At 44.6% G+C, this 19,906-nt stretch overlaps 1 protein-coding gene across 2 annotated transcripts in view; it reads left to right on the top strand.

Moving 5' to 3' along the window:
- The window catches only part of GLS2 (glutaminase 2), a 324,314-nt gene extending 308,541 nt beyond the window's left edge, over positions 1-15,773 (top strand). Inside the window, exons 17-18 of one of the 2 annotated variants that reach the window (XM_078689104.1) lie at positions 11,287-11,350; positions 15,177-15,773. In XM_078689104.1, the coding sequence (XP_078545230.1) occupies positions 11,287-11,350; positions 15,177-15,327 (215 nt within the window). In that variant the 3' untranslated portion in view covers positions 15,328-15,773. The remainder of the gene's footprint in view (positions 1-11,286; positions 11,351-15,176) is intronic. The other variant, XM_078689105.1, reaches the window with a different exon arrangement.
- The last annotated feature ends 4,133 nt before the right edge of the window (positions 15,774-19,906 follow it).

The following is a 19,906-nucleotide window of genomic DNA, read 5'->3' as shown; positions in this document are numbered from 1 at the left end:
TGTGGTGTCATAGGCTCGACCTAAACACTACTATCATACAGCTGAGGATATCTCCTGACATTAGGGCTTTTGAAACCCCTAAAGAACAAAAGACAGCTACTGTTCCAGGACTTTCTTCCCCATTGCCAACTCTTCCTACAGAGGATGACATGTCTATGGATTTCCTGCCTTTGTATCAAGAGTTAGAAGAGGTAGAGAATGAGAATTAACTATGGTATTGTTATAAGGCCAATCCCCAGGATGAGGAATCTTTAGAATCATGTTCTATAAAGACTTCTCGGCCTGATGAAGCCACAACATAATATGCGATTATCCTCATAAAGACACACCAACACAATGTTCTACCACAAATGGAGGAGGAAGAGAATGATTGTCTTATAGAAACCCCCAAACTGAAAGCCTAATCAGCATTGGCCTGCGCGTAAGACAGTCTGCAGAGTGAACTTTAAAGATGCTGTTAAACACGAGCGATCACACCACACTTCGCGAGGAGTGCAAGCCTGCTCCACATGATACACTATATCAAAGGCAATGTTCCCAACCCCCGTCTCATTGCTGGTGCACACAACAAGAAAAATGGCTTTCGTGCAAGGGACGGGCTAAAGCGTGGCTCAATGGTTAGAGCGGCAGACCCTGATGCAGAGGTCTGGCCCGGGACCAGGGTTCAATTCCCGCCTTGGTGGCTCTTGGACTCAATTTCCCCGGACCTGATAATTCCCGCCTCGGTGCCTAGTCTAATCATGGGTCCCACTGTGTGACTCTGGGCAATAGCTTGCTTAATCTCCACAACGGCCCCAGCAGCGCTTGGAGGCCTGGCTTCACCTTGGGGGTGCCCAGGAGTGGACATTTCACAAGAAAGCCAGGATGGGTTCCACAGCAGTATGAATACAGCGCTACGAGACCTCTCGGTAGAAGTGCGCTATATAAATACAAACACACACACACACATACATAAAGGCTACCCTTGGTTAAAGGAAGCCAGTGCAGCACAAAAGCGGGTAGCCACTGATGCCGCAATGTAGTGGCATATTATCAGCTCTTTAGTCCCTGTTGGTAAGATTTGATTGAAACCAGTGAAAGAAGATGGAGGAAATGTTGCACCACATGCCAATCTCCTAAACAAACATCATCCGGAGATGCACAAATGGGAGATCACTTCTCAGATTATACATCTACACTTTCAGCGTTGAGGGCCCCCAACATAGTTCTGTTTGCAACTCATGCAAAGGCCATTGCTTTGCCTTCAGGTATCCACTAAGCCCGGGCGAAATTAAAATTACGCTTCATAATTCACATAATTTCCAGCATTTTATGCAATGACGTTTACATGAATTTGGTGAAATTACACAATAATGTTGCATTACAAAATTGGGGGTCACTCAGATAAAAAAATCCCATTGAAGGAGCACTGAAAAAAGTGCCTCTTTTTCATGGCACTTAAGTTTTTTGCGCTTTTTTTCAAGTGCATCCTCGTGTCAAGTATGGGCAAGAGAATGCACTTAGCGCAAAAAAATATTGCAAAGTGACAGATTTGCATTTAACATTATTTCACATAATTTTTCTGAAATTTCCACTAATTAGGCAAAAAGAAATTACACTTGTCTCTAGTCTCTGCGGAATGCACTATGGTTAGACGGATCTGTGGCATCTGCATGCACCTTTCCCTCACAACCAATGACCCCGTATTTATTGTGGAACACGAGGCAAGACCAATGACACTCATTCACATCTCTCCAATGTGGGCTTGTCAGCAGTGGTATTCCCTTATCTTGGAGAAGTCAATAGATCCACGTAAAAGACTTCCCTTACATCCAGGCTTGTGCAGTCAGCATCATGGACAACTGGTACATCTGAATCCAAGACCCTTATTCTAGCGATTTGGTATCTGAGGTCATAGAATTTGGTTATTTCTAATTTCCACAGGAATGTATGCAAATGTTAAAGGAAGCTAGAAGGACTACCACTAGAGCATTTTATACATCAACATGGAAAGGCTTTGCCAGTTATTTCACTATTCTAAAAGTGGATCTTCTAATGCTCACAGTTCAACATTTATTCAGCTATATTTATCAGATGCAAAAAATGACTTGGCATATAGATCCATATGTGTTCATTTAACTGTAATTGCAACATATCTGCAAGACAAATAACACCAGTGTATTTTTCACATTCCAAACACAAGAACGTTCATAGGGGAAATTCTTCCCAAGGTATCACCACTATCAATATCAATGTTGTCCTTGCTATTTGAGCCGCTACATTCTTGCTCTCTTCATTTGTTCTCCTAGGAAGTGGTGGTCTTGGATGCCATCACTTCCCTCCATAGCGTTAGTGAAGAGCTATTTACTCAGATTCATAATGAAAAGTTAATGTTTCACGCTCATCCTTGTTTTCTACCATAGGTGGTCTCACATTTACATGTTCGTCAATCACTTGATTTACTTATGCCTACCAGCCCTCCTGGGGTATAGGCCGTCAACCAGGACTCTCCAGCCATCTTAGTCCTGGGCATTTCTTTCAATCTGACTCCAGGTGTAGCCCATCTCCTTGAGGTCAGCCTTGAGGCCTCAGCGCCAGGTGTTTCTTGGCTTTCCTCTTTTCCTTTTCCCTTGAGGGTTCCTGGTCAGGACTTGCCTGGTGGTGTTTGACATGGGCTGGTGGAGGATGCGACCTATCCAGCCCCAGTGTATTTTCATGATTTCTTCATGGGTAGGGAGTTGAAAAGTCAGCTACTTTAGGTCGTTGTTGCATATGGTGTTTGGCCAGTGGATTTAGAGGATGTTCCTCAGACAGGTGGTGATGAAGGTCTGGACTTTGTTGGTGGTGCTCACTGTTGCCCTCCAAGTTTTTGCTCCATACAAAAGGAATGATTCTATTGACTTTCATCCTTTCTATCCTAAGCTCCAATGCCTTGATGAGAGATCTCTACACACTTTGGGTGTTGGAAGGGCTATTATGGTTTACACAGTGCACACTCGTACAGACTGAAAAATGAAACAACTCTTTATTGCCTTCACACCACCGTATCTTTGTCGACTAGTCTCAAAGCCAGATGTTGCAAGTTGGATTGTTAGGTACATTCCACTACATTATGCTGAAGCTAAACACACACTGCATGCTGCTTATAACGTACTCTCTACTCGTAAAAAGGGCGCTGCTATGGTTTTCCTAGGTAACATACCACCGGCAGACATTTATAAGGCTGCTAACGTTCCTCACTACAGGCCTTACTATATGTTATTGTATTGAAATTCAGGCTCTTTCGGTAGTGCAGATGGGTGAAGCAGAGCTAAAAACATTGCTCCAGGCAGTTCCCTCACGTTTACACGTCATAGCTTTAGAGGTTGCGGTACTACGTTTCTGTGTATGCACCGCATGCGTTCTACAGAATCACATGCTGTAAATGGTAAAACATGAATTACCTATAACATGGGATTTCACATATAGTGCTGTAGATTCACATGTATTCTCCCACCTCCCATTATGGGAGTGTGGTATTTCCCATGTTTAGGGGGCACACCTAGTAGATCTCCAAAGCCCCAAGTGGAAGAGTACATATTACACCCTCTTCGGAGAATGTCAGAACTGGTAGCTCGATCTCATTCCTCTCTCTAACAAGTTATGCTCTTTTAGATAGGAAGTGTTAGGAGTCAGACAACCCTATCAGAGGATCTAATATCTGCAGGGGGTATGGTAAATACACGGCCCCACCCTGGTTTCTAGGAATAGTAAACACACATTAGCTGATATTTGTCTACAGTAATTTATTCAGCTACACATCATGTGCATTGTAATGATGATACCTCTGAAAATCTCAGCAGTCAATACCGAAATCAGAACAATTGCTTGAAAATCCCAAAACATTTCCTCACGCATTCCTACTCAGTCGAAATGCAACATAATTTGCATATATGCTTCCAGCCATCTTATTATTTGCATGTGCTTGGTTATGATACCAAACTAAAGTCTATTACGCCAAAACATGTTAGTTTCACTGCATATGTTGCAAAGCTGTTGGATCTTCAGTCAGATAGCAGCTGTTCTGAATGTCCCTTCAGCGGCCAGTCCCTTGTGTGTGCTACCCCTTCCTAATTCTAGTATCCTTTTATACCTTTGTCTCATATACTTCTCTGTGGAGAGGAGAGGATTCCCTTCTGCACAGCACTTATATTGTTGGCAATGTCTTTTTTGCGGAATTGTACAAAAGGCAAGCAAGGGTAACTATTGCTGCTTCCTTCCAAGTCAGATACATACCAGGCATTATGTCTTTTGGGCTGTAATCACTACATGTAGCTTTGCAGCTCTTAAAGAGTAGAAAGATTTCAGTTTTCTGGGATGGAATTCTACTATGCCCAATTACAAATGGCTTGGTGTTTTTTCAACCGGTTTCCCCAGGTGTGGAACAGTGCACCTGTTTTTTACTGGCTGTAAAAAACACAGCTTTGGGTGTTGACTGCAACAGTACCAGGCCTCATCTCCAAGCCTCCATTTCCCACCACTACACTTTTAAAAAAAAAGTTTTATTTTGCAAAAACTCAACCCAAAGGTATCAGAGTGCTTTACATGAACACCAGTTGTGTTACAGATGGATACATTCATTTTTTAGGCACAGGGAGATTAAGTGATTTGTCCAGAATCAGAGGATATTGAGCGTTCCTGCCAAGACTCGAACGCGGTTCCCCAGCTTTGAGGTTGACCGGACTAGCCTTTTGGCCACATCCTCTCCCCTCACATCCTTCCATTCCATTCCCTCTCCACCGCCACACCCCTCCATGCCCTCCTCATAGAAGCCCCAGCTCCCATTTACCACGCTGGTGTAAAATCCCATGCAATTGGGAATTTTTGTAATTATGGGTGCCTAGTTTGCATCCTGCCAGTACCATGCAATGTGTAATGAGGGCCTATGTAGGCTATTACTCTGATTTGAGCTAAGGAACTGGCAGGTCTAGAAGAAAATAAGACATGACATGATTGGTAGAAAAAAGAACGACTGAGCGATTGCCAATGGTTAGACTTATTGCAAGCATTCCTCCCAGCACCTTTTGGGTGTTGGATGGACTGGCCTTGAGTGGGAGTGGTATGCCCAGACATGGGTCAGGTGCTTATTGAGACACTGGAACTAAGCTACACCTGAATGACATTCCACAATTAAGGTAAAACATGTCTTGGGTTGCTTGTGACCCATTTGCTGCACACAAGCAGTGCTTAATTTGAGCAGGTGCTTTCAGGTGCTCTGCACCGGCACTTCTTCCACGGGGCCGGGGCTACAATTTCTGACCCAGTTATACTGCACTGATTAATATATGCAAAAAATGCATTTTCATTTGGTGTACATTTTGTTTTTGCACTCTGTGTAGGTAAGAAAGTAAAACACGTCATCTTCCTCTTCCTTAGGAAAGACAACAGGAAAATGCAGATTTCAAAATAGCAGGGATATGTACAGGCTGACAACAGGGGTCACAGGCAACAGCAGTGTTGTAGATGAGAGAGAGAGCAGGAGTAAAGAGGAGAAAGAAACAACAGGAGAAGAGAGAGATAAGACGGAGCTAAGTAGAAGAAAAGGAGAGCAAATCAGATACAAAGAGAAAGCAGCCATAATGTGAAGAAGAGAGCATTAAGAAGAGAGAAGATAGAATGAAAGAATGTAGAGGACAGGATACAGGGAAAAAAGCAGACAAATGATAAAACGGAGACACAGCTAATCACTGCTATAAGAGTGATAGTAAAGAGCCAAGATCGAGAGGAGAGAGCAAAGCATGGATAAACGTGAAGAAGAAAAAGGGCAGGGGTAGAATGAATAGAAGGCAAATCAGAAATGCAGTTAATAAGGTAACACACTAGGTGTGACAACGATGTTAGAAAACAATTAGAGAGGTGAGAGGATAGACTCTTAGAGCAAAGACTTAGGGGGACAGACAACAGATTAAGGTTAGAAGATAGAGACTGAGGCAGTGAGAGTGTTGAAAGTGGGGCTCACCGGAGGAAGAAGTGGGCTGTGGTCTCCTTGGCAAAATGTATAGCACCTGCACTTCTTTTTTTACAAATTAAGCATGGCACACAAGCCATGCATAGCAGGGGGGTGGGTGCAAAGCCTGGCACCCAAAATCTCACACACGCACATAGCTGAATATAAGCAGTGTTATTGTAAGTAAGCAAGAGCTACTAACTTTGTTAAAATGTCAGAACACCAAAATATAAAAAATAGGCCTATTGGCTTTATGAAAGGGTCGGAATATCTACATGTACTGTATTTGTCAGAACATGAACAATAATTGGAATGTATATTTCAATATTGTACAAACAGTTAAATGTTTAATAAAAGTGATTATTGTAAAAAAATAATTAAGCTTCATTTAAAAAAAATCCTTCATATGTCGTTGTCTTTTTTTCCCCACTTTTCGAGCCATAAAGTGCAGCCATAGGAACAACAACAATGGGGCTCTGCACTCGAGCTAAAGAACATAAAGTTCCAACCAAGAGTGCTTTAAAAAATATGGTAAGCTCTCCGGGGGTCACAGTTTCAGTGACCCAGGAGACTTACGGTTTTTAAAAAGTTTTGCTGGGAAGGGGGGCTACTAAACTCCCTGCAGCCCCCCACAACATAAAAATGTTTGGTGTGCTCCCACCCTACTAGGAACACCACCAGGCTGAATAAAATATGTTTCTAAAGCCCTTGCAATGCATTATGGGGTGCTCCTTGCAAGGAGCAGTGAAATAATAATTAAGTGAATTCTGGTGCTCATTTATTATTCATTTCTTTTTTGGTGTCTCAGTTCCCACCCAGGACACCCAAATCCTTATTTTGTGTTGGGGGCCACGGTGATAGACGGCAATTTAAAAAATATATATATATTTACATTTATTGGGGAGAGGCACGTGCTCCCCCCCCCCCTTCCTGAGCCTCTACAGACCCCAGTGTCCCCATCCTCGGAGCCAAAATTCATTAAAAACCCCGGGACATATTATTTTTTAATGGAAGGAAGAGCACAGCCCTTCCCTCTGAGCCTTTGCAGCCCTGTGTAACCCATGCCCCAAGGCCCAATGTGGGTGCCCCAGTTCTTTTCTCTGCTCCCACTGGGCAGGAGCAATCTGAGCTTCCTTGTGCCCAAGCGCACAGACAGGGAAACTAATGTCTGCTCCCACCCAGCTGGAGCACATTTGCAGCTCCCATCTGGTGGGAGCAAACAAGTTTTTCCTGCCCACGCTCTTACTGGCAGGAAAAATGTGTCCCTGGGGTGGGCTCCCATGGACACCAAAGTGGAGCCAGCCCCAGGGGTTTGGGTCCCCGGGGCTGTAATCGGCTGGGGGAGGGGAGTGTCCCCTTCCCCTTTCATAATGATGTAGGGCCCAGGGGATTTGTTTTTGCCTCAATCCCGCTGGAGTTCCTTGCAATTGTAGAGCAACCCCACTTTTTATTTTGAACACAGGTGGTACCTCTACCCCCCAATTGTTATGGGCAGGGTATTCCTCCCCCAAAATCTTGAATATTGCGTGAGGTACCAAGGAAGAGGCTGTGGAGAGGTAGAAAACAACACATTTGTCTAAACAACACCCAAATTTTATCCTAAGAAAATACTGCTGAAACATTCCAAATCGGCAGTGGCAGAGGGTAGGTGAGCTAGTGCCATGGAAGGGCTAACATTTTTGGTGAACTAAAATCTTGGCGTATGGATCAGTTCAGCCAGTGATACCGTGGCCCAGAGGTAAAGCAAAGTAGTGCTACGTGCTACTTTGCGCTAGTGTGCCTCAAGGGGGGCTACCATGGGTGATGCATGGATGTTTCCATTAACTAGTGAACGCCCAGATGCCATCTTTTTAACGGAAACATGGCTCCATGAAAGCTCAGGCCCTGATGTAGCGGCTGCACTCCCAGATGGTTATTCTTTAGTAAGAAGAGATTGTGAAGGAAAAATGGGTGGTGGGCTGGCCATTATTTTTAATAATCGGTTTACGTGTCAATTTGATAAGCTAACCTGGAAGGATAGTGAGGCCATGACTTCTAAACTTGTCCTAACACCTCAGTTTACTTTCTCAGGAATGTTACTTTATCGTCCACCTGGCCTTGCTGGCCTGTGGGCTTCTACATTTCCTGATCTGGTTGCTCCCTATCTGCTTAGTGCAGCTAATTTTACAATTTTAGATGACTTAAATATTCATTTTGATGATCCAACCTGTCCTGTTAGCACCTCCTTAATTTCTGAATTGGCAGCCATGAATTTTGTGCTTTCGAATTCAGGACCGACTCATACAGCGGGACATTTATTAGACTTAATATTTTCAAATAACCTCAGTTTGCGCTGCGCTCCGGACCTCCCAGTCATTTGGTCTGATCATTTCCTAGTCGACTTTAGGGTCATGACAGAATTGACTAATCAAACTGTGCCCAACTAAGGGAATAAACTTAACTCTAGAAACTGGAGTAAATTTGACATGGATCTTTTTAACGATCTTTTAAAGGAAACCATGCCTCCCATTAATCTGCCCTCCATGACCTATGTAGGTACTATTATGAATTGGATCTTTAATTCTGTTGATATCTGTCTCCCTCCTTCCTCGCAGAAAGTAAAAAATCATCGTCCTCTGGCTCCCTGGTTTTCACCCACTCTACAAAAAGTAAAGAGTAAGTGTAAAGCGTTAGAAAGATGCTGGAGGAAGGACTATACCCCAGAATCTAAAGCGAACTATAATTAGTCAAAAAGAGATATCATTCTCTCTGTAATGCCGCTCGAGCCGATTATGTTAGTGCTACTGTTTCTAATGCCCAAAATTGCCCTAAAGTTCTGTTTAAACTGGTTAAAGAACTTTCCGGTACAGCCAGTCAATCTCCACAACCAATTCTTTCTGAATTGCAGTGTCAGGAGCTTGCGATGTTTTTTCTTGACAAAGTGGAAGAAATCTATTCAAGATTAAATACTTCTAAGATCTCTACCTCGCAGGAATGCATGGCTACCCCTGCCTTACTTCATTCTAGAATTCAGTCATATGCCCAGGAGGCCAGTATAAACACACTCGAACAATGGACCTTGCTTGATACTACTTCTTTCAGTCGCATTTTAAAAAGTATTAAATCAGGTTCCCCTCTGACCTGCTTCCTATTACCATATTGCAAAAAATTGAGCTACCTGCTTTGCAGTTGATCAGGGAGCTACTAAATGTCTCCTTAGAGGAAGCCCTGAATCCACTTGAGTGGAATCATGCGATGGTCCTCCCGCGGTTAAAGAAACCTAACGCTGACCCAGTTCAATTATCCAACTTTCGCCCCTTTTCCCTGCTCCCAGTTTTTTCCAAGATATTGGAGAAACATGTGAATTTGCAACTAACTCACTATGTGGAAACTCACAAGCTCATCCCAATTAGGGTTTAGAGAAGGGTATTCAACAGAAACTATACTTCTAGGAGTTAGTGAAATGATGCGTAGTGGCTTGGATGCTGGCGATACTGTGGCGCTCATATTGTTGGATCTGAGCGCCGCTTTTGACACGGTATCTTATACCGTGCTTATGCAAACTCTCCAATCCATCGGCGTGACTGGATCTGCCCTGAAATGACTGACAAATTATTTGTTGGACCGTACGTTTCAGGTTTCTTCCTCAAAAGCAGCTTCCAAAATCCATGCCTCCCCCTATGGGGTGCCTCAGGGCTCGATTCTTAACCCCTTATGGTTTAACATTTATGTTAAACCTTTGGCTGACATTGCCGAGCAGGTAGGACTGTCGGTTTTTTCCTACGCTGATGACACCCATATAGTCTTCTCCCTCTCTGCTAAAGGAGCTTCTAAGCCCTCTTCTCTTCAAGTTGGGCTTAGTAAAATCATGCAGTGGATGCAAGTTAATTCACTCAAGTTCAATGGGGAGAAGACAGAGGTGCTCATCCTGGGGAATAATAGATTTGGTGTCCCCAACATTGGCCCCTTGAATTGGGTGCTCCCCCTCACCCTACTAAACAAGCCCGGAATTTGAGATTCATCATCGATGACCACCTCTCGATGAGACCTCAAGCAATAAAGGTGGCTGCAACATGCTCTTCCATACTTAGATGGCTCAAAAATGTTTTATGGATGTTGCTGAATTCTACAAAAAGAACTGGAGTCCAGGAGTCCACCTCTCGCCTGGACTACAGCAACATCCTTTTTCTTGGAGCCAATAAGGAGGTCATTCGTAAGTTGCAAGTCGTTCAGAATGCTGCTGCTTTCCAGCTCTGCCTGATCCCTAAAACTGCACCTGTTTCCAGTACCTTGCATGAACTCCACTGGTTAAAAGTGGAAAATCGTATTAAATTCAAGACCTTACCTTATATGCACAGAATTAAAACAGGCAAGGCCCCCAAATATCTGAGTTCCATTGTTCAACTGTATGTCCCCTCTCGCTCTCTCCGCTCAGCCAACTAGACAACATTTTCGGCTCCGAGACATAGATTGTCCAGGGTAGGCGGCCAATCTTTTTCCTATTTAGGTCCGACCCTGTGGAACTCTCTTCCTCTGTCCTTGAGGAACAAATCCAGTTGTGTACACTTTCGTAAGATGCTGAAAACCTGGCTTTTTAATCAATAGGTTTTCCATCTCTCTTTTGATTGTTATGATCTCTTTCAGGCGGCGCCGGGAAACCCTTGGGTAGCTGAGCTCCTTATAAAAGTAAATAGCATAACATAACCGCTCATAGGTTTTTACTCAAATCTCTATCTACCAACATGGGTTTACACAAACAAAATGCGCATCCTCGAGGCAGGCTTAACAGTGGAGCAAGTTTTAAAACTCTCCAAATTTTCCCAACTTTGCATGTGTGCTGCACTGTACAGCACAAAAACTAGGTTTGAGAAATATTAATGCACAGATTTTTAATTGGAGAGGTCCCCTTCCAATACAAAACCTATGCTTGGCAGAAAGCATAAAGGCTTACACTATTTTGCAAGGGTGTATGTGTTGCTGCATGACAGCCTAAAGTGTACCAAGGCATGGGGAGAAATAAACTTTGCTGTATCTTAATAGATATGGCACAGTTTTTCTCTCATACTTTATGACACAACTTTGGTCACTGCGTTGAACCAAAACGTAGGCCTTAGTACTTTGCTCTACTGTTCCACAACCAGCACACATGCATTGTAATCATCATTCTCCCCACTTGAGTGCACTGCGTGTTTACCTCCCTTTTCCTTCTATTCCATTTTCTAAGAGCATAGGGAATGCTTAAAAAGTATCTGATCCATAATTGCTTGTGCTTTATAAAAAGGAGAAATATGCATTAGCCCTCCTTGGCTTGGCTTTGATGTCCTCTTCGACTGTGCTTACAGGGCGCCTGGATGTCGTCATGTTTCTGATTGAAGCTTGCAGGGTGAACCCCTTCGTAAAAGATAGGTAAGTGTGGTGCTGTACTTGGCCTTATCATCTCTTGCTGCATCATTTAATCAGATGCTATGGGAGTCTCCAAAAGAGGCACTAGAGATGTCCTTCTTCAGATACATGCCAGATGTTCTGGACATGTGGACCCCAAAATAAAGTGCCAGAATTATGACCCAAAATCTGAGGGAGTCTGCCTTTCCAGTATTGTTAGATTCTAGTAGTAAAGGCAGCCATCCATGCAGCTATTGTTAGCCAATGGCTGCCACTAATCCACATGTTGTGCCCTCCTTTAGAGGAATGCTTAACATCCATGTTTGCTGAGCCACTTGTATTAACCATGGCTGACTTTCCAAAAGGATAACTATCCTTGTTAAAAAGGCTTTGTGCCTTCTTATTTTCTGCTACCCACCAAGATAGTTTTAGCTCCTTGAAGTAAAAGTTACTACTGTTTTTCAGGTACAAAGCCAACCTTTTGGGAAATCTGGGTCCCATATTTAGAATTACCGAGCCATGAACTAAAGGCTAGGTCCCATCCAGATGTTAGCCCCTTGTACTAAAGGTGGCTGCTGTTCCAGATGAGGGCGTTACCTTGAACTAAAAGTGGTTGCCCATCCAGATGTTGCTAGCCCCTTGCCCTAAAGGCCGCTATCTATCCAGCTGTTAATACTTTTGTACAAATGCCTGATACCTATCCATATTATGTTTCTTGTGTTAAAGGTTGCTGACCTCCAAAATACTGGCATCCTTTACTAAGGACCGCCACCCGTCTTGATGCCTTTATCTATCAGTATATGGAGTGCAAACATCCTGATAAAGAGCAGACCTTAGTACAGTGAGCTAACATCTGGATGTGCAGCAGACCATACAAGAGGTGAACGGTACCTAGATGTCAGCAGTCTTTCTTCTGCAATGGGGACAGACCATTTAGTACATAGGATTGAACCAATCAAGATGTTGACACCTGGACTTAAGTGTGATGTCTATACATGTGCTGTTAGGCTTTAGTATTATGGCCTGCCATTAAACCCACACTTGCGCTTAGTGCAGAGGCCTGATGCACACCCAGCTGTCAGCACTCAATGTCCTAATTTCCAGATGCTGTAGGCCTTGTACTTAAAATGGCTGGCAATCTAGAGGTTTTCCTAGAACAGCTTGTAGCCCATCAACATGAGCCCCGTTTACTAGAGTTTGATAGCTTTCTAGATGTCAGGACTCCTTCTCTTATGTTCCTCTGTTCATGCAGCTATTGACTAAGGTATTCTGTCTACCTATGTAATCATACTAAGGACTACTGCCCATCCAGATGCCATGACTTACTGTACCAAGGGTTGCTACCTATCCAAATGCTAGGATTAGGGACTATAGATTCTACATAGTCGGATTTTAGCTGCTTGTTCAGAGGTTGTCTGCCCATAGTTAGAACCTTGTATCAAGGGCTCCTCACTTTGCAGTTTTTTAGGTCCTTGCACCCACAGTTGAAGCCCATTCACATTTTCGCTCCTTGTACTATTATGCTGTCTCATGTTCTAATCATGCAGACTTTAAAAAAAAAAAAATATATATATATATATTGAGTGGATTCAAGCCTTACAATTGATGCAAAAAGAGACAAAAAAATTAATCAAACAAAAACTGTCCTGTAGAATATTCAATACATGTCATAAAGGGTAAAAAAAACTATCCAGTGCTAGTGTAATAAAAATAAGGTGCTAAGATTCCAAGAATAAAGACAATCATGCAGACATGTGTATCGGTTGAGCTGCTTTTGTTGTGTGCTTAAAGGTACATACAAGTCTTCATATGGTAATTGAACATTTATTGAATGAATGCTCTATGATCTGCTTCCTGCTCAGATGTTTGGCTCTTGTGTAAAGGTCTCCTGGCTATCCACCTGCCAATAATCCTTGCAGTCTAGGATGATGCTGCTAGTATTGCAGCACCCCGGGCATGGTGCTGACCGTCCTAGCCCTAACATCCTTCCGAAGGAGCAGTACACTCAGAGATCCTCCAGATTTCACCTCCAGGTCAGGCGAGCACCAGGCTCTTGAAATGACATGACTGAGTAAATGTCCTTCAAGAGTTAGGAACATGGGCAGTCCGGAAGCATTTATGGTGCATGAGTAGATCGCAAGCTTTGCCTCATCGGCTACAAGATTATCCAGTCCTGGTTTCCTTTTGTAGTTCGACACTTATAACACTGTGGGGCATATTATCAATGGGGTTTATCTCCGCTTTTTTGGCTTTAAAAGCCAAGAAAGCGGAGATAACATTATCTCCCTATTACCTAGCTGTCGCTAACATCAGTTAGCGACAGCTAGTAGGAGATAGCGACCATCTTGGGCCCCGCTTTGCATGTCAGAGAAATTTATCACTAATGACATGCAAAGTGGGCGTGCCAAGATGTTAGTGACTGGAAACAGTCGCTAACATCGCTATCTCCTATTGCCAACTTTTGGAGATATTCGCGCTAAGCGCGAACATCTCCAAAAGCTAACACCTGCCCCTGAGCAGTTCTTAGCCATGTTATCCAATGGGAGGTGGATAACATGGCTAAGAGCATTCGCTCGGTAATGCATGAATATCGCTGACTTTTCAGCGATATTCATGCATTTCGGCCGATTTTTATCGCTTAGGAGATAAACCTTGATAATAGCAAGGTTCCTAAGCGATAAAAATCGCCGCAGCTCGGCGATACAAATATCGCCGCTAAACCAACATAGCGATAATTATCGCTAGTTGTTGGTAATATGCCCCTGTGTTTTTAATGGTATAAGCAGAATTGCAAATGTCAGAATGCTAACAAAGTCATAGACCAGATCACATTCGGTCACTTCACATTAAATCTCTGAGTCTGAGTCTGAGTAATTCACTTAGTCCCAAAATCTTGAGCTGTCCTTTGCTAGGTGTGAGTAGCTCATTTTTATGGAGGGAGGCAAAGCTATTTGTGTGTTATTAGTATGTGCGGGAGGTACAGCGCTCCAATTCAACTGTTAAAGATGGAGTAACAATACAAATAATACAGCAATAAAAGACAAAGAATTTGACAGAGGCGTGAGCCAAAAAGTATGGCTCGAGCACAGCAGATAGAGTCTCAAAGGATCAAAAGAGAAGCCTAATAAAAACACAGCATTGATATTGTAAATAAATCACAACACACATCCAATCAATAGGGCTCCACCTAACCTCCGTCAGGTGTAAGTAGCTCACTCGACTACGATCTTAAGCAGTCCACTCGGATGAATGTGAAGCCAATCCAGTCGAGTGCTTCCAGTTTGACCCATGTCACGTGTGAATATTGTGGTACCATGAGTGTGTAATGAATGTTTGAGGAGGTCTATGAAATAGTAAAGTGTCTTCAGTATGCAGTTGTTGGGGTGCAGGTATAGTGTTGGGGGGAGGTTGAAAAGGACTGTTGGTACAGGACACTGGTGGGTGAAGAGCTAGCTGGACATTTGTGTAAGGACGTCCTTCTATTTGAATAAACGTTACTTGAACTGATCATCGTGTGCATCTATGATTATTGGCTTACTGCGAGTAACTCTCCCAATCCAGGTATCTTAAGGTGTCAGTTGTCAAGAGCGAGTACCTCATCCAGTCCATGTTTGATACTTGCATTCCACTACTCTCAGAACTTTATGATGGGGTGTGGGGGAGGAGTAGAACTGCAAGTTTTAGAATGCGCACCAAAAAATCCTGGAAAGGATGAGCTACTCCCATATGACACATTGGGGTAGCTCGAGATGTCTGGAGAGGAAACTTTCAAATGAGCTGTGCCCCTCGTCCCAATCCAGAAACTTCTTCTCCCGGTTCAAATGTCACATTGTTGTCTCCTCTTCCACAGATGGGGTAACAACCCCCTCCGCGATGCCATACAGTTCGACCATCTGGAAGTGGTGAAGGTTCTGCGAGATTACCAGGAGGTCTATGCCAAGGAGCATTCTCTGCCTGATCAGGAGGACCTGACGAAGGAGAACCTCGAGAGCATGGTCTGAGGGAAATCCACTCCTAGACGATCAGGACCGCTGGACTTCTATCAGAGAGCAGCTTCAGTGTGAGAGCAATCACCGCTGCACCTGCACAACTTTCCCACTGGAATTTTCATCCACTTGTAGGGCTCTTGAACACTACCTTGGCCAAACACATCATCTCACCACTGTGTATATTGTATATGAAAGATTGACGGGAAACACATTTATATACGCACAACGCAAAACAGAGTTTTGCATCTAGACTCAGGCTTAAGCTATCATGGCTCTTGTTCTACAGAGAGGAATCTGAAACGAGAGCATGCAATAAGCAATCCTGGCAAGGCCAGAGCAGGAGACACAATTTAAGACTTTATATGGACCCAGTTCATCTGGTGCAATCCCCTAAACTAGGAGTAGGATGTTTCGATAATTTATATTTGTACTTAGTAATAAACAGAAACACATTTTAATCTGTCGAGGGTTATAATCAGTGCTTGCTTTAAGTTGGTGATTGCAGGTGGGGCCCACCTGCACTTATTTTTCTTTATCAGACTTTGACCAAGAGAGAAAAACACACGAGTGGGAAAGGAAGAGGAAGAAGAAAAAAGTAGAAATTGTGACAAAGGGAGAAAGCAGGAGTGGAAAAGAACCTACAAGAGTCCAGTAAAGAGGCAGAGGCTGTCTCGTGGTGGATTAAAGAGGCAAGAGGTGGAATCAAGACTACCCAGCCTTCATATTCAACACTCTAGCATACAGTAGCGCCAATCGTGGTCTTCTGTGAAAAACTTTGGGCTTGGCACATATTATTTTACAAATAACAAACTGAATGAAATGGATCGGAGAGCACAGTGTAGCATCTAAGGTTAACTGGGCTTTTGTTGAAGGATCCTGTTACAGATTGAAATGCTTTCCATATTCCTGCTTTCCACTGATCAGATACAGAACAATGTTAAAAAGTCCAAGCAAGCAAACTTTTCAGTGGGTGTCAATTCGGCAGTGTCTGTAGTCAGACCCATTAAACACTCTAAGGAGCTGAGAACTCCTGGTCAATTCCATACCTTCATCGAATTTCTTTGTGTTGTTTAGAGATAACGTTTAGGAGCAGAGAACAGCCAGCAGTGTTGATTTTGTATCTCATCGCAAATTCTAATGGGGGTCTTCACCAAAGTTGTAGATTGCAGCAGTCTTTTTGCAGTTTTATGTAGCACAAACTTGGCCTGAGGGCATTAATAAAATAATAATAATAAAGAGCTTGTAAAGCGCTCAGTAATGCCATCGCGGCATGTCCCCGCGCTGAAAGCTAACAGTGAAACAGCATGAAAGAGATCCTATGATCTATGCAGTGTATAAGTGTGTTTTCAGCAAGGCCCTAAACCGAGCTTCACTACTCTCCAGTCTCATAGCCAAGGGAAGTTTATTCCATTGTTGAGCTGCTTGGAGCGCAAATGATCGTCCACCTAATCTGGCCTTCCTAATCCTGGGGACTGTCAGCAGTCCGGCACCCTCCGAACGGAGGGTCCTAGAAGGTTCATATCGGCTGACTAGATCCTTTAAGTATGCGGGCGACCTATCCCAGACAATTCGATGACAGAAGAGGAGGCACTTGAACCGCACCCGTTTCTTCACAGGCAGCCAGTGAAGCGCATCCAGCGCCTTCTGCGAGTTAGCTCTCCTAGGTCTTCTCAACACCAGCCTGGCGGCGGAGTTCTGGATGACTTGTAGGCGACCCAGGCTGCCCTCGGTTGCCCCTAGGAACAGAATGTTTCCATAGTCCAACCGCGAGGTCACCAATGCCTGTGTTAGTGTCCTTCTGGCCGCTAGGGGTAGTAGGTCTAAGGTTTTATTTAGGGTCTTTAGAACTCCAAAACATTTGCCCACAAGACGCCTTATGTGGCCATCATACGAGAGGGAGGGATTCATCCAAATTCCCAAGTTCTTAGCCTCCTCACAGGGGATAGGAGTAGGACCCAGGCATGAAGGCCACCACTCAGCTGACCAATTTTCGCTTTTTCCCCCCACCACCAGCACCTCTGTTTTAGAGCCATTGAGTTTTAAGCAATGGGAGTCCATCCACTCTCCCAGTGCCTGCATGCAGGATTTGAAGTTGGTAGGGGTGTTGGAGGTGTTCTGCAATAGGGAGATCAGCAGCTGGGTGTCGTCAGCGTACGACACCAATTCCACCCCGAATGATTGTACCACTTTCGCCAGAGAGGCCATATAAAGATTAAAAAGAGTGGGGCTCAAAGCAGAGCCCTGAGGCACTCCCTGATCTAATGGCATCTCAGCTGAGCGACATGTCCCTTGCTGTACCTGGAAACATCTCTCCGTGAGGAATGACTGTAGCCAGCACAGCGCGTGACCAACGACCCCAGCTTCCTTCAGACACCGTAGCAGGATGGAATGTGCTACGGTGTCAAAAGCTGCACTTAGGTCGAGCATGATCAGGGCCATTGTATGACCTGCGTCAGCCCCTGCTCTTAGAGTCTCAGTGGCTCGAAGGAGAGCTGTCTCCGTGGAATAGCCCACCCTAAACCCTGACTGAGAGGGATGAAGTAGATTCCATCTCTCCAGGTGTTCCGTGAGCTGAGCATTAACCACTTTCTCAGCCACCTTCGCCACGTACGGCAATAAGGAAATAGGCCTGAGGTTTTCCAGCACCTCCATGCTGACATTGGGTTTTTTCCTTATTGGCAGTACTATGGCCTTCTTCCACTCCCTGGGGACTTGTTGAGTGCAAAAGGAGGTTTTTAAGACCTGCCTAATGTGGCGTTCCAGGGCTGACACGCCCTCTGAGATGACCCAGGCCGGGGCCGGATCGTTGGGGGAACCGGACTTCACACTTCGGCATATCTTTATTAGCTTGTCAGCTACGGGAACCTCGAAAGTTTGTAGTAAGGACTCAATGGTTGCCAGTGAGCTACCTGCTTCAAAATCTGTGCCCTTGTCTGGGGATTGAGAAAAGGAGGCATAAATCGCTTTCACTTTATTGGAAAAAAAGTTCGCGACTTTATTACATCCCTCCTTAGAGACCTTTGTGGGGGTATTAGAGCACGAGACTGAGGATATTTCTTTATATATTTTGTACAATTCACGCGAGGAGCTCTCGGCCGCCTCAATGCGTGTATTAAAGTATTTGGCTTTGGCTCTACGTACCGCATACTGATAGCTTCGGTGAGAAGAGCTGTGGCTGTTCTTAGCTAGTTCAGTCGGGTTCTTTCTCCAGCTCCTTTCAAGTTTTTTGCAATTGGACTTGATTTGCTGGAGTTCAGGGGTGAACCAAAGGGCAGTGCGTTGTCTGCCTTCTCTAGCTTTACCCTTACTCATGGGAGCTATCTCATCCAAGGTGGCAGTCACAAGTAGGTTAAATTCCTTGTTCGCCTGATCACTATCCGTAGCACACCATGGTTGTGCTTTCCGGATGGCGCTTATGAATTTTTCCTGAGAGTACTGTCTCCATTTGCGTCTCATAATATTTCCCTTCCCCTTCTCAATAGCCCTACCAGGCTGGTAAAAACATTGGAAAGGGACCAAGAAGTGGTCGGTCCAAGGGAGCTGACAAGGGGTAAGTGCTTTTATCGTGTCCCAGCTAGCAAAAATAGGGTCCAGACAGTGACCCCTTTGATGTGTAGCTGCAACACTTAGCAGACTGAGCTGTAGTTCTTGTAGGACAAGGCGAACATCCTCTGCCTCCTTCTGTAAGGGATCCTCTAGGTGGAGGTTCAGATCACCCAACACTAAAACTTTGTTGTGTTTAATCGCAGTCTGAGCAACCCCTTCTAGTAGACTACTACGGAAGTTGCCCAGAGAACCAGGAGGTCGATATATTAGGATGCCCGAGATTGCTTCATGTTTAGTCAGTTTGATAGTAAATTCGCCAGCTTCGCAGTCTTCAATTTTTACTGGTTTTAAAACACACTCAAAAGGGTGTTTAACAATGATGGCGATGCCACCTCCCCTTCCTTTCCCTCTATCAAGTCTGTGAAGTGTATAGCCTGGCGGAATGGTCGCCACTATATCTGGGTCCGAATGTTCTCCTAACCAGGTTTCGGTTAGGAATAGTATATGCATGTCCTCATCCTGTAGGAGATCCCACAGCTGGAGGGCATGTTTGCTGATGGATCTACAGTTTAAAAGACCCCCTTTAGCAATAATCGCTTCCGGGTCAGGGACATCGGGCACTAAACATCTTCCTCTAAATGAACAATGAGGACACGGACCTAGGTCCAGTGGCTCCATCGTGTGGAGACATAAGGTGCATGCAAGGGGGCAGAGGTCTCTCAGCCTCTTACTTGTGTAGGACTGACTGCGGCTCGCACGAGATGCAGGGGTCTGGGCCCCTGGCCCCGTTCGGTGACGGACGGGCGCAGACGGGCTTGGCTTAGGCGCGGCTTCGGCGCGCCCGCTGCTCCAGCCCGCTGCGCCGTCTGGTCCCTACACACATGTTATAGGTGGAGAGGAGGGCGTGAGGCCGGCGCGACTAGAGCGCAGCCCCTGCCCACACCCAAGATGGCGCCCGCCGCCGCCTCAACCGGTAAGTAAAACGGCTGGGCGAGGCTGAGAGCGCAGATTAAAGCGTGTGTAGGGGTGTCAGAGTGCCTGATAT

This window comes from Lissotriton helveticus, chromosome 1_1 (genome assembly GCF_964261635.1).
Source record: "Lissotriton helveticus chromosome 1_1, aLisHel1.1, whole genome shotgun sequence".
Classification (NCBI taxonomy): Eukaryota; Metazoa; Chordata; class Amphibia; order Caudata; family Salamandridae; genus Lissotriton; species Lissotriton helveticus.
This window is presented reverse-complemented; position numbering and strand designations above follow the sequence as displayed.